The sequence below is a fragment of the Penicillium malachiteum genome (assembly GCF_028827825.1).
Source record: "Penicillium malachiteum strain IBT 17515 chromosome Unknown utg000005l:1.0-9002435.0:326005.0-9005861.0, whole genome shotgun sequence".
NCBI lineage: Eukaryota > Fungi > Ascomycota > Eurotiomycetes > Eurotiales > Aspergillaceae > Penicillium > Penicillium malachiteum.
In genome coordinates, this window is record NW_026643099.1 from 754099 (window position 1) to 766277 (window position 12179).

General features: G+C 45.1%; 4 protein-coding genes across 4 annotated transcripts; 2 read left to right on the plus strand and 2 right to left on the minus strand.

Moving 5' to 3' along the window:
- Positions 1-423: 423 nt before the first annotated feature.
- Positions 424-867, plus strand: N7483_010326 (uncharacterized protein; the record flags this gene model as incomplete). The annotated part of the gene is made up of 1 exon (XM_057093753.1): positions 424-867. The coding sequence occupies one exon, from the start codon at positions 424-426 to the stop codon at positions 865-867; it is 444 nt and encodes a 147-aa protein (XP_056939724.1).
- A 2019-nt stretch (positions 868-2886) lies between these two features.
- N7483_010327 (ATPase AAA-type core) lies at positions 2887-5125 on the plus strand (the record flags this gene model as incomplete). The annotated part of the gene is made up of 7 exons (XM_057093754.1): positions 2887-3290; positions 3363-3466; positions 3519-3637; positions 3688-4438; positions 4576-4636; positions 4820-4892; positions 4940-5125. 7 exons carry the CDS (start codon positions 2887-2889, stop codon positions 5123-5125), a joined length of 1698 nt encoding a protein of 565 aa, XP_056939725.1.
- A 2298-nt stretch (positions 5126-7423) lies between these two features.
- Positions 7424-9301, minus strand: N7483_010328 (uncharacterized protein; the record flags this gene model as incomplete). Its single annotated transcript, XM_057093755.1, is given in 5 exon segments — positions 7424-7699; positions 7717-7837; positions 7943-8142; positions 8192-8470; positions 8513-9301. 5 exon segments carry the CDS (start codon positions 9299-9301, stop codon positions 7424-7426), a joined length of 1665 nt encoding a protein of 554 aa, XP_056939726.1.
- Positions 9302-10864: 1563 nt separating this feature from the next.
- On the minus strand, positions 10865-12179 carry N7483_010329 (uncharacterized protein; the record flags this gene model as incomplete). Its single annotated transcript, XM_057093756.1, has 2 exons — positions 10865-12012; positions 12062-12179. The coding sequence occupies 2 exons, from the start codon at positions 12177-12179 to the stop codon at positions 10865-10867; spliced, it is 1266 nt and encodes a 421-aa protein (XP_056939727.1).

Genomic DNA, 12179 nt, shown 5'->3' on the forward strand with positions numbered 1-12179 from the left:
GATGACGGTGTCCCCACCTTGCTTTAAATGGTAATGTTGTACGCCTCACATCGCGTAGTGGGCCTTGCCATCCAATCAGGATTGAGAAGACAGTTCGTGGTAACTAGATACAGTAATAGGCTATAATGAGTTATACTGAATTATAATGGGTTATATTCAATGTCACCGGGCGTAAATGGGCGTAAATGGGCGTAAATGGACAATAACGGGCAGTGCAGCCAAGCCATCCTATTATTGGTTAGGGAAAGGGAGCTGTGCCTCACATGCAGCTAGCTGCAGCTAGGTCACACCGGATTGCAGTCTAAGAAGCGATCAAAGTGTGACCGATGAAGCTCAGAATGCGACATTAAAAGGCGGATCTTGCCCATTTTGTCTCATTCGGTTGTGTCTGTGGTCTGCTTCTTAACAATACCCGATTTTGTCATGTCATCCACCGAGCAATTTTTCTGTTCACTTTTGCACCAAAAAAAGCTTCTGGACGACAGTCCATTCCTAGACGCGAATAGTCAGAAAGGACTAGAATCATCTTATTGTCTATTGCATGACATAATCAAACCTTCGGGATCAAGGCAAACTCAGAGCAGACGTGACAAGTCGCGACAACACCTTAAGAATGTTTACTCTATAGGAAAGCCGCTGTTTATCCTTGTTGCCGTCACAGTTTCCATCTCTGATTTAGCATTGCTGAACCATGATGAGATTTTCCCTCGACTCGAAGTCTGGTGGCAAAATAATGTGCCCTCAGAGAAGTTCAAGTCACGTACCATCGAGCTCATTCAAGAGCTGGACCGTGAAAAAGAGCGAGGAGGTCTTGCCCATGTACGACGTATGAAATACATTTCCATTCAGTGGGCGAATGAGTACTGATTACTCTTGAAGAACGAACAAAAAGTAGGACCCTTGGAAAGACCCGACGTGTCAAGCACAAAAGGGTAGAACACCTGGTTCCCGACCCAGTATCAAACTCTCAGAGTCTGATTGACAACCAACCGAGCACCGATCTTGACATTGCCCTCCCTTTCGGTAATAGTACTTTATGCATTACTTTATTCAGGCGATACTAATATATGATCGTAGATAATGATAAAGCCGAAAGTGCGCAGTTAAGTGGAAGCTCTGGTTCGTCTATACGTGACTCTGGTTGGTAACATTACTAATATAACAAGGTTCCATGGACAACTATGCAGTGAATTTGTCTGACGAAGAACCGATATTTTTTCTTTCTTCACAGCTTATACAATTTCTCCAAGTATATCATACGAACTTCCCCCATCTACAAGCTGTCAGCGATCTGCTCCGAATCAGCGGGCCCAACCTGCAACTTTCATACCATCTCCTCAATTTGACACCTCCGTACATCCATATCGATCTTCAGCTGCCTCCAGGGCTGAATATAAATATCGAGGTTTCGCGGGAATTCAGTTATTCCTTCATTCAGTATCTTTGGATGCTCCAAACATCAGGCGTCACGACAAACGAAACGTCGCAACAATACATTCCTGAACACTAAGCCAGTACGTCCGTCACGAAGGATAAGGATTCTTTGGCCGCTCCCTGTTTTGGGGCCTGTTGAAAGTATATCGATGTTGCCCTCTGCAACACGGGAATGGATAACGCCCTCCCCCTCGTCTCCGTGTATCAGCACGGCAGGGGCGACGGTTGAATCTAAAAACTTTCCGTTGAAGCACTCTGTTTCAAGGAAGACATCTTTCCCTTTCTACAGAGATAAAAGTAAGCAGTTGAAAGGACGCCAAACACGAAGGAGTCTAACCAACAACAATTTGACTTCCTCCTCCATACCTCTATCATCTTGTGCTACTGTCTTGAGGAAAACAGCGTCATTGATTTTGCTCATGACACTCTGAACTTTCAGCTGACGTTGCTGGCGGTTTAGAAAGATGCGGGGAAAGGAAAACTATTGAGATTTGCGAATACCGTGTCTCTTGTTGTCGCAGAGCAGATCAGCCTTCACAGCAACAAACTTGGCAATCAGTAGCTCAGATAGAAACCAGATACGTGCCGCTGAATTTTGCTGTTCTTGACAGAATTTGCTGAAGACAGATTGCGCACTAAGTTTTTGTAACAAAATGGACCGCAATATAAGAGAATCCCACCGCGGGGCTCCCAACTTGCTTCGGGTAGCAAACCAAATCACGTGAGCTAACGTCACAAGACTTTCCCGCACAACACATCTTAACATCTTTGCAATATGTTGAAAATGGAAATTCTCTTTAAATAGCCTGTTTCGTCTTTTTGCCGTGTTCAAATATCGAGAAGAAAATAAGTTGCATAAAAAAATATATGCGACCCATTGCAGTATTTTGGGAATTCCCCAATTTCATTCTGTATCACAGCGTCTCAATTTGTCTCATTAGCTTCAGGACCGACCATTATGTCTCAATTTGTCCCATTAGCTTCAGGACCGACCATTATGTCTCAATTGTATCACCATCATCTTACCGGATCCTCCTTGCATAAATTTGTATCACTTAGTAACATTTTGAGCCATTAAGTATGCCTTAACTCCAGACCTGCACTTTTGTGAACAGTGATAGCTCCACAGGATCCAGCAAGCAACTCCATGAAAGCTTGCCACATTGAGAGTGATTTTCATCATGTTTTCCAGGCATCCCACGATATGAACTACGCATCTGAATTAAAAATCTCTGCATCGGACTTTTGCTAAACAAGAGAGAGGGGATTGCGACGAAGATATAAAGGGAACCTGTATTCAGCTGGATGGCAGCTCATTATTTTCAATTCCATTGGCTTTTGGACTTTCTGATATCACCTGTCTCATTGCATCAACGACTACTTCCATTCATTGAATCAGAAAACATGGCCCTGGTTCAGCATCATGCAGAATTATCTTCCTCCGAGCACAGCATGGTGTCCGAGAAGACTGTCTCTGCCTGTCAACGGGACCTTACCCCGCCGAATAGCCCCAATGGTGACTTTACTCAACCTCGAGCGAAGGACCTGAAGAAGCTTCTTGAGAAGGTACTTTCCAAATTCGAAGATCCTCCGAACAGCCCCGTCTACCAGGAAAACTATCAACTAGGACCAGATGCGTTTGAATTGCAGATATTGCTAGCGCAGTTCATCCGCGGTAAACAATCACCTACGGTGGCCGGACATACCCAGTCTTGTTCTGACAACAGTGGACAAGGGTCTGCCACTCCGCTGATAGGCGAAGTGGACCTCAGTCCCCCGATATGTACCACGCCGACTGATTTCAAGTCGTTCGAGAAGTGGGCATCAAAATCCCAATTCAAAACAGTTTTGGAAACGTATGGGCCACAGCCTCCCCGCCCCTTCTTTCCTTCCCATTTTCTCTTCAAAAATATCTGACGCGGCTATAGCTGGGACAAAGAAGCCTGTAAATACAAGATCGCCGAATCGGTGGATACCAGCGGTGGTCTGGATGACTATGCTGAATGCGCATTCGTTGTTCGTGAACGCGTGGGTACCTGACGTCTTTGTCTAGCAGACTGAGATCACACTAATGTTGCTTTTAGACCGGAACTCCGAGGAGGTGATGCCGTACGTAGACATCAAATCGGAAGGCCTGCGTGCCGCACTTCGTGAGGTGCTGCACGAGATCAAAGCTATGAACCTGATGGAGGACAAGCCATCGGTAATTGAGACATAGTATTACCTCCAAGAAGATCGCTGACCTAGATTTAGATCGAGCAAAACATCCTTTTCCATTTCCTTCCTGAGCTTGAAAGATATGCGGATCTCATGGAAAATGGTCCGGACCATGGATCGGCACATGCGCAGCATCTCCGCTTGCTCATCGACCACCTCAAGCACACATATGTTCCTATCATGCAGCGTCTCAGGTCAATGTTGCAACACGGTCATATTACGTATGACCTTCTTTGGGCACTTTTCAAGCCTGGCTGCCACATTTACACCACATGTATCGGCACAAAAGAGCCACGCTGCGTCGTCTTCGACGCAGGAGAAGAGCTAACACAACATGATGAGACATGGTTCAATCTCGAATGCCGATTCCTTGATTACGACGGAGTCAAGTTCGGCGAGGCCGGAATCTTTCTGCGGGTGCCAAAGTTTCGAGGGTCAAAGCCGATCGCTACACTTAAAGCTTACCCTCTCCGCCACCATCCGAGTCATGAGCAGGTCCGAAAAGACCTAGTCGAGAGAGGCCAGAGGTTTCGGGATTTTGCTGGCTCACACACTCAGCACTATAATGGCAGCGCATTCTTTATAAGCAAGGGCAAGGCTATCAAAGTCAACATCAACAGTCGAGTCGCAGTGGACGCTAGATTTTTCCATGAAATGCAGCCAAATTACTCCCGGCCATCTCTGCGCGACATGGTATTGAAGGAGAAGGATGGTATTACCTTCTTTGATATAGGTGTAGTGTTTATGGAGGAACGCGAGCAAGAGAAGGAGAAAATACGAGGAGACGGTGTGGAACCACAAAAGCTGAGCTAGGCCGATTTGTTAATCGCCTGTCCAACAGTTTGTTGTTTCAGCTTTAAGGAGAAGACTTTTTGTATATGATAGGCTTGAATGAATTTTGAGGACAAGCTAATATGATTTCAGTGGAGTGCGCAGTTAGTGCTCTTAGGGATGTGAACTGGTCCCCTGAATCATTCGACTACCTGTAAATTCCGCCGGAGAACAAGACGCTCCTCTTATCAATGGCAAAATCCCGCTTGGGTCTGATACCGACAAAACCATTTGACGATATAATTGACGGAAAGGGTCAAGGACTTAATGTTCTTTTGGAGTATATCATCAGATTTTTTATGCAATATATCGAGACTTCCTACCTAACCTGTGCTAGTGGTCCTCCCGGCGTTGGCAAGACGTTTACAGTTGAGGCAATATCGGAATATTTTAAGCTATCTCTTTACTCAGTACGAGCCAGTTGTGGCGCAAAGGGTGGCTTCGCTAATTTTCTCAGATATCTGCAGGCGAACTCGTTGTCGACTACGGAGATTCTAATGCGCTTGAACAACAACTTGGAACAATTTTCAAGATCGCCCATCACTTTAAAGCTGTGCTCCTCTTGGACGAGGCGGATGCATTTATGGAGCAGCGCACATCTTACCATAATACTCATAATCGACTGGTGACTGTTTTCCTCTGAAAGCTGGAATATTATTAAGGCATTTTGTTCTTAACTTTGAATCGGGGTATTCAGTTTGATGATATAATCCTTAGTCGGATCCATTTAATCATCGAGTATGAAGGCTTGAGCAAGGAATCTCGCAAATATCTCTGGTCAACCTTTCTGGCCAAGGCGCATACAGTTTGAGGGTCTGCCAAGGTCGAGGAGCATAACCTTCGGCGGTTAGAGGCTTTGTAACTTAATAGACGAGAGGTAAGTTCTAGAGCGCTACCGTTTATTTCTTATTTGCTGACTAACAATAATAAGATCAAAAACATCGTAGCAATTACGCATGCCCTCGCTGAGGCGAATACCAGCCAAGTGAACTATAAATACCTTGAGTTAGCCGCCGGCTCGCGTCAGAAATTTTCGAAGGAGTTTGGCAAGCAGGAGATGTATATCTAGTCATATAGGGGAAAGCCATGTGGACAATTCTGCTTCTTGCCGACGGAGAGGGGTTGGGTTATGATTGCGATGTTTCTTAGTACACGACAGTTAATAGTATCAGCACTAAAGTTTAATAATTAGAACCACAGTTTGAATTCATCCATGGGAGCTTCGGATCTTTTGAAAATGAAGCACAACTTACAAGGTTAATAAATCGCTCACTCATGACCAGTAGTATAACAAAGCAGTTTTCTGCCTTGTCAGAGAGATAAAGATATGGCGACATAAGGCTGAGTCATGGGTTAAGAAACAATATTTGCAGACGTTAATCGAGCTAGATGAAAGCCCCGCTCTTACTATCTCGGACGCGATGGACATGACGTATGTTCCCTAAAGCTGGCTCAAGGGCACAAGGCCGTTTCAGCCACTTCACATCCTCCAAATCAACAACAACCAAACGGCGACTAGTGCTATCCCACAACATGTTACACCACTCGTTGACACCATGGATAAATCCGTAACACCGTACAAAGAAGCTAGAATTTTTGTGACATGCTGAAGTCGAATCCCAGACCAGCCCAGGATCATCATCTGCGCCATCAACTCTCCGTGGTACCAATATGAAATGCTTGGTTTGAAAGCTCCAAGACAGACGGGAATTTGTTGGCCCTGCAAACTTTTAAGGTGATCATAATTTTCCACCTCCGCTTGAAGACGATGCTGCTTCTCTGCCGTGGTCGCTTTGATGACCACAGCGTATCTATGCAAGAGAAGGGTTGCCTCCTGAAGATAGCCCGTTCGGCCGCGCACGTGTAGTTCAAATCCCTCATTTCGATTCTGTACGAGCTGACGCTGAAGTCTGCGGTGAATTCTGTTGGGCCTATCAAATGTTTTCAGGCAGTTGCCAAATCAAAAGTGATGCAACGAGGAGTATGACGACAAGATATTTAATTCGCTCGCTTATGAGTTTGCCAGCAAGGTACCGGAGTAAGTATTTAGCCCGGCAGAAGTTCTTTTATGTCTTTTAAAGCGTAAGAAGTCACCTTGGGATGCTGTTTCTTGCGTGGAGAGCTGGGTGGCTAATGCAAAGTACTAAGAAGAGTAGGAAAGCAGGCAGAGGGTCTGGGAACTGCTGAGAAGAAGGAACTCAGAACGTTGGTCGTAAGATGGGAGCTTGTTTGATTGTGGCGCTGAATTGATTTTCTTGGGAGCTTTCTTGTATGTATTGAGAAAGAATTAATTAGCTCTGGAGATTTTTAAATTAACTTTATGATAAGAATATTATATGATTATAAAGTAGCCTATATCTATCCTAAGTATTTAATAAATACTATAATGATCTTATAATAATATCTTGGTTAAATAAAGGCTTATATTAAGGACAGGCTTAAGTAGTATTTTGGTGATTTCGATAAAAGATATAGAAGTCAGCTATAAAATTATCATAATAATGAATTATACATATCGAGAATTAATTTTTAAGGCAGAAGGAGTATTGTATTCTTATAATATACGAATATGTTTTATATCTGCTATCTCTGCTTAATATAACTATCGTTTTACTACCCCAGGTCGCTGCTTAGCTGGTCGGCGTCTTAGAGTAGAGTGGTAAAAGTCGATGATCAAAGCACGCCTAAGCTCTTCACTCTAAAGAATGTTATCCAGTCTGAGGTCATTGTGTATTATTCCAAGTCTTTTGATTTCCTTGTTCGATTTATGAATTTCGCGGTGAAGTCGCTGCGTTAGGTCTATCTTGGCTGTGCTTTCGCCTCCCTAGCCCATTATGAGCATATGGCGGATTTGTCCAGCGCCATAAAGAAAGTAGATTTTTGCTAAATCAATTGTACCTAAGAACACAGGTATAGCAGACACTTAAGCCTTCCGCAAGACCTAGTAGACCTGCGCTTCGCGGGATACTTCCTTCCACAATCCCAAAGTGGTGCCTTTGCCGATAACCGTATAGCTATATTTCATATATATCAGTTTGAAAGATATACCGTAAGAGCCACAGCGACCAAATGGAATATAACAATCGATATTCTTATCCAATTGGCTTTTCAATAAAATCATTAGATCTTCGACAGAGATAGGATGCTGGCTCAAATTGTTCTGACCCTTACGATGATGGTTCAAGTTTGGACAGAGCTCGTCTAAGGGCTCCCCAGTCTATAGGCCGAGTAAACATCGCTACGTGTAAAATTATGCAGCGCAGCGTCGAGAATGATCTTCTTGGTTACGCCTTGACTCCTGTCGTTGACCCGATCGCCGTGCGGACGGCGAAGGCATGACTTGGCTGATTCTCCGCTTGTAACTAGTAGTTTGATTTATGTCAGAGCCGGATGAGTTAGGTGACTACGAGCGCGGTTGGGTCTCTAGAGGTGCACAATTGCTCTAAGATCGGGTAGGCACTTGATGACTATCTGAGGGAGACGCTGGCGGGGATGATAAGGGCGGATCATAGGATGAACCAGACTCGGGACTCGGAAACTCAGGGTTTGTACTATCGGAGTGGGGAATCTGCTGCAATTCTTTGCTCGGAATCTAGGAATAAGTATGTTCAAAGCTTGTTTGCCATATATGAAGTTCGGGCCGCCAGCGATTTCTCCACTCTTGTCCACAAGAGGGTGATCGGAATGCCATCAAACAGAGGTATAATACCCTTGCAATAGAGGTCTTCAATAATTGGGAAATTTTGTCACCTGCTGGGTCTACTTCGCTGTGGGGATTGTAGAAAAAGTAATAGAGTGTAGTGGGTTCATTTTGCGGAACACAAAGTAGGATATGGGTAAGTCCATTTGTTACATAGGAATACTTATATCCTTCTTCGAACATTGTATGGTATTCCTGGACTACAGCAGAGTATGCTAGCCGCTCTGCATTATACCTCAGTTTCGCATCCTGGTCTGTGGGTATTTTATTTGACCTGACTATTGTCTTCTATAGATCCATCGGTCATAGTCCTATGCGAAGAGCTGCGACAGGCAGTTTGTAAGACGGCTTGTACTCGACAGTCGTCAGGAGGGTATTCGTGTTGCCGTCGACCCAATGGATGCAAAACTGATCTGGTTGTGGGTGAGATGTGCTTGACAGATGATTCTCATCTGCTCCAACGGTCTCGTCCCTACTTAAAGAATGAGTGTGATTGCTGAACTGAATCCCATCACCAAGGCCAAATTCAGCACGTGCCGCTGGTATTTGGCAAAGCTCGGCTATTATATCATGGACATACTCTTCCACCCTAAACCGTTCATAGGCCTCAAGATCTTGCTCACTGCTGAGGGGCTTGCGGGCAAATCGGCGACCGAGTCCTTCTAGTTCCGGCAGAGACGAGAACAAGCGTTGCACCTGCTCTAGCTCTGGCTGTAGATACTTACAAACAGAATTATAGATTCTTAGCATCTGCTCTGGGCAATCGGCCCAATGTTCCAACCGTATTGGGCAAAACTTTCCTGTCGGAGCGGGTATTTTGCCAGTGGTTGAGCGAGATGGTGTCTCAACTCTCAACTGACGGGAGATTATATCATGACAGTGCTGCAGGAGCTCCGTGAAAGAGGTCTGTTGGTTGCGTTGTTCTGCCTGTCGTCTTCCTTCTGCTTCCTGCTTCTCGCGTTCTTCTGCCTGCTTCTCGCGTTCTTCTGCCCCCTTTCGTCTCTCCTCTTCTTGCTTCCGTCTCTCCTCCTCTTGCTTTCGTCTCTCTTCCGCCTGCAGATAGAGAGATTTATAGTCCGGGGAGCTGTTGTCAGCCATCGACCTCTTGGAAAGGGGCATCACATTCGCCCTTGTGTATGGGTCAGCGGACCAACGTGCGGGGAGTCAACCGAGCCGGCTCCGGCGGAACATTTTTCCGGTGATCAACAATGGATATTCGGTAGATTATGGGGTTTCTCCGATCCTTGCTATTCAGCCGGGTATTCAGTCAATAATATCATCATGCCTAAGTTGTACCTACAAACACGGTCCCCTCCAGAGTTCATAGCAGCCACCAATCTGAAGCCTTCATCCCAATTTTCTCGCTCGCCATACCCACAACTCGTTCTTCAATAAGTCATATTCTTGCAAGATGTGGTACAGTATCATTTCTCTATAGAGGAAGCATGCAATGGATCGATTAGTCAGCAAAGTCCTTCTCAACTTAACTAGTTAACTAGCCAAAGAGCAAGCTTACTAGTCTCCTCGTATGGTTGACTTGACAATTATGCCTCAGGGTACACCCTATATGAAAATGATCAGTAAAGAAGTTCGTTCCTTAGAAGGGTATGTATATATAGGGGATAAGAAACTGCTTTTGCTGAAAGGCCTTAAACGAGCATAAGGATGGCAGGCAAGACAAGGTATTTATAGGCTTTTTTGATCATGATGGTTCAAAAGTATACCACCACTTTTCAGCAAATTCATGGAAAAAGTATCCCTCAAAAAAAAAAAAGATAGATCGTCTTTTGTGATTCTGGGGAGGAGGATTTAGTTGCTGCTTTTCTTCATAGTACTTGGAGACTGTCGACGCATATCCACCTTTGGACGCTTGACCAGACTCGGTGATTGCTGTACCAGACTAACTAGTCTGAAGTAATTTCTGGACGAAACCTAGAAGTACAAAACTATTAAGATATGCACAGACCCTCGTTAAAAATAAAAATCAGTCGTTGAGCTAGTATAAGTTTGAATCTACTCATTGATTTTAATCAAGCAATGCACAAATGACCAAAGACAGCAGCACCATTCCACAATACCCCAGAAAGCTTTATTGTTCATATCGTCAATCTTTTCTCTAGACATTGTTAGTCATCTTTGCAACGCTCGAGAAATCCTCTTTTTGCATGTTCAAAAGACAAATGCAGAGTGAATTGCTCTTGCCTCGGAGCCTTACGAATGAGTGGATCAAATGGCAGTATCGATTTAGTGGCTCTTACTGAAACTCTCCACGAGGTGCAGTGATCTGTTCCGAGCTCGTCATGAATGATCTCCCAGTGAAGACGGACATTTGCCTGCGCATCAGACTCTGAGACCGTCATTTGGTTTAAGGTACCGGTGACCTGGGAGTAATCTAGCCAAAGATTATTGATAGGACTGCAAATACCGCGCTTGACGTTGAACTCTTCCGAGAAGCGCATACTACCAGCAAATATTCCTAAGAAGTCACCCTCACACACCGGGACAATAGAACAGACGGATAATGCCATACTGTCTTGAGGCACGATAAAGACGAACGGGGACTTGTCTCGCCCAAATTCGGATACCAAGAATTGGTTGTTTTGGGATTCGAGTATAATTTCCGTAGGGAAAGCGTGCAAGCATTTGTCCGTAAAGCTTTCTTTTTCCGCTGTGAAAGCCCATTCATTTCCGGCATTGTTCCAAGAGGACTTGGGAACTTCCAATCTTTCTATAACTTGGGGGGGTTTCAAGGTCGCAAAAGCGCGCCAGGTCACCTTGTCCAAGTCTAAGAACACGTGTTTCCAGCTGCTCGATGAATGGTCTATATTGGGTCTCCCACGACATGGTTGCATCTACAAGCGAGATTTCTGCTGTTTTAGGGTAACCCCTGCAATAGCTGTCAAATTCCTTGGTCCGGTAGTAAAGGACTTTATCAATGCCCACTTCACGCATTTGGAAAAGATTTTTCCAAAAGATGCGGCACTGCCGTTGGTTCTCAGCTCCTAACTTGTATCCAGCAGCCTCCATGAACTTCTTCGTTGCGGCCTTCTCTGCCATAGTGAATCCATCCGCGGGCCCTTTCGCGGGCGGCAGTGTTGTTTGATCCAGCAGCGCAGCACCCTTGAGAATGATTTTCCACAATATTGTTTCGTTGCACCGGTTTTGAACACCTCGGCCCGTAGCCAGAGCAGCCTCCTTTTGAATAGTTCTGACGGCCTTTTCGTAATCGTATTCAGCAATCTCATCCACGTATTTCCGGATCTTGGAAGGGTCGGTCCTCGTTGGAGACAAATTGGTTTGATGTCCATATGGAGCTATTGCCGAATTGACCTTTAGACATTCAATCAATATCGATGTCATGGCTTTTGTCGCATATGCGGAGCCTGACTGATAAGATGAAAAAGTGCTGACGGGTAAAGCAACTTGAGAGTCAGTTACGGCGTTGTCACTGGACGGCAGCTGAAGGAAGGGTAACGAATGAGCTTTCAGACAATTTGTGGAGTAGGCTTCAACGTGACGGTGGCTTACCTCTTGATCGACACCATACGGAATCTGAATATGAGAGCCCGCTTGTGCGGAATTCTTGTCAGCTTCTTGGAAAGTGGATTGGTTACCACTCTCTGCTGATGGCTTAGCAGTCTTTTGTTTTCGCTTCTTTCTCTTCACTGCGCCTGCCTGATTAGCATAATTCTTTTTCCGTGCTTGCAGAAGCCGATAAGATCCAAGGCCCTTATGTGGCGAAGCCGGAGGCGTCTGTAAGACCAAGCTGCTGGTTCGAAGTCGTGACCCTTCCACATTACCTCCGGCGGTCGCAAGATGAGCCTGGAGGACTTATTACGAGTCAGCACAAATATATAAAGAATTTGAAGAGCGACTAACCATCATTGTCAACTTGAGAGATGAGAGAATCAATGTAGCCTTCGTCATGATCAATCCCAGATGATGTCAGGGCATCCCGCACAGCCTGGGACAAAAAGCTTCGGGTGCTCTCGTCCAT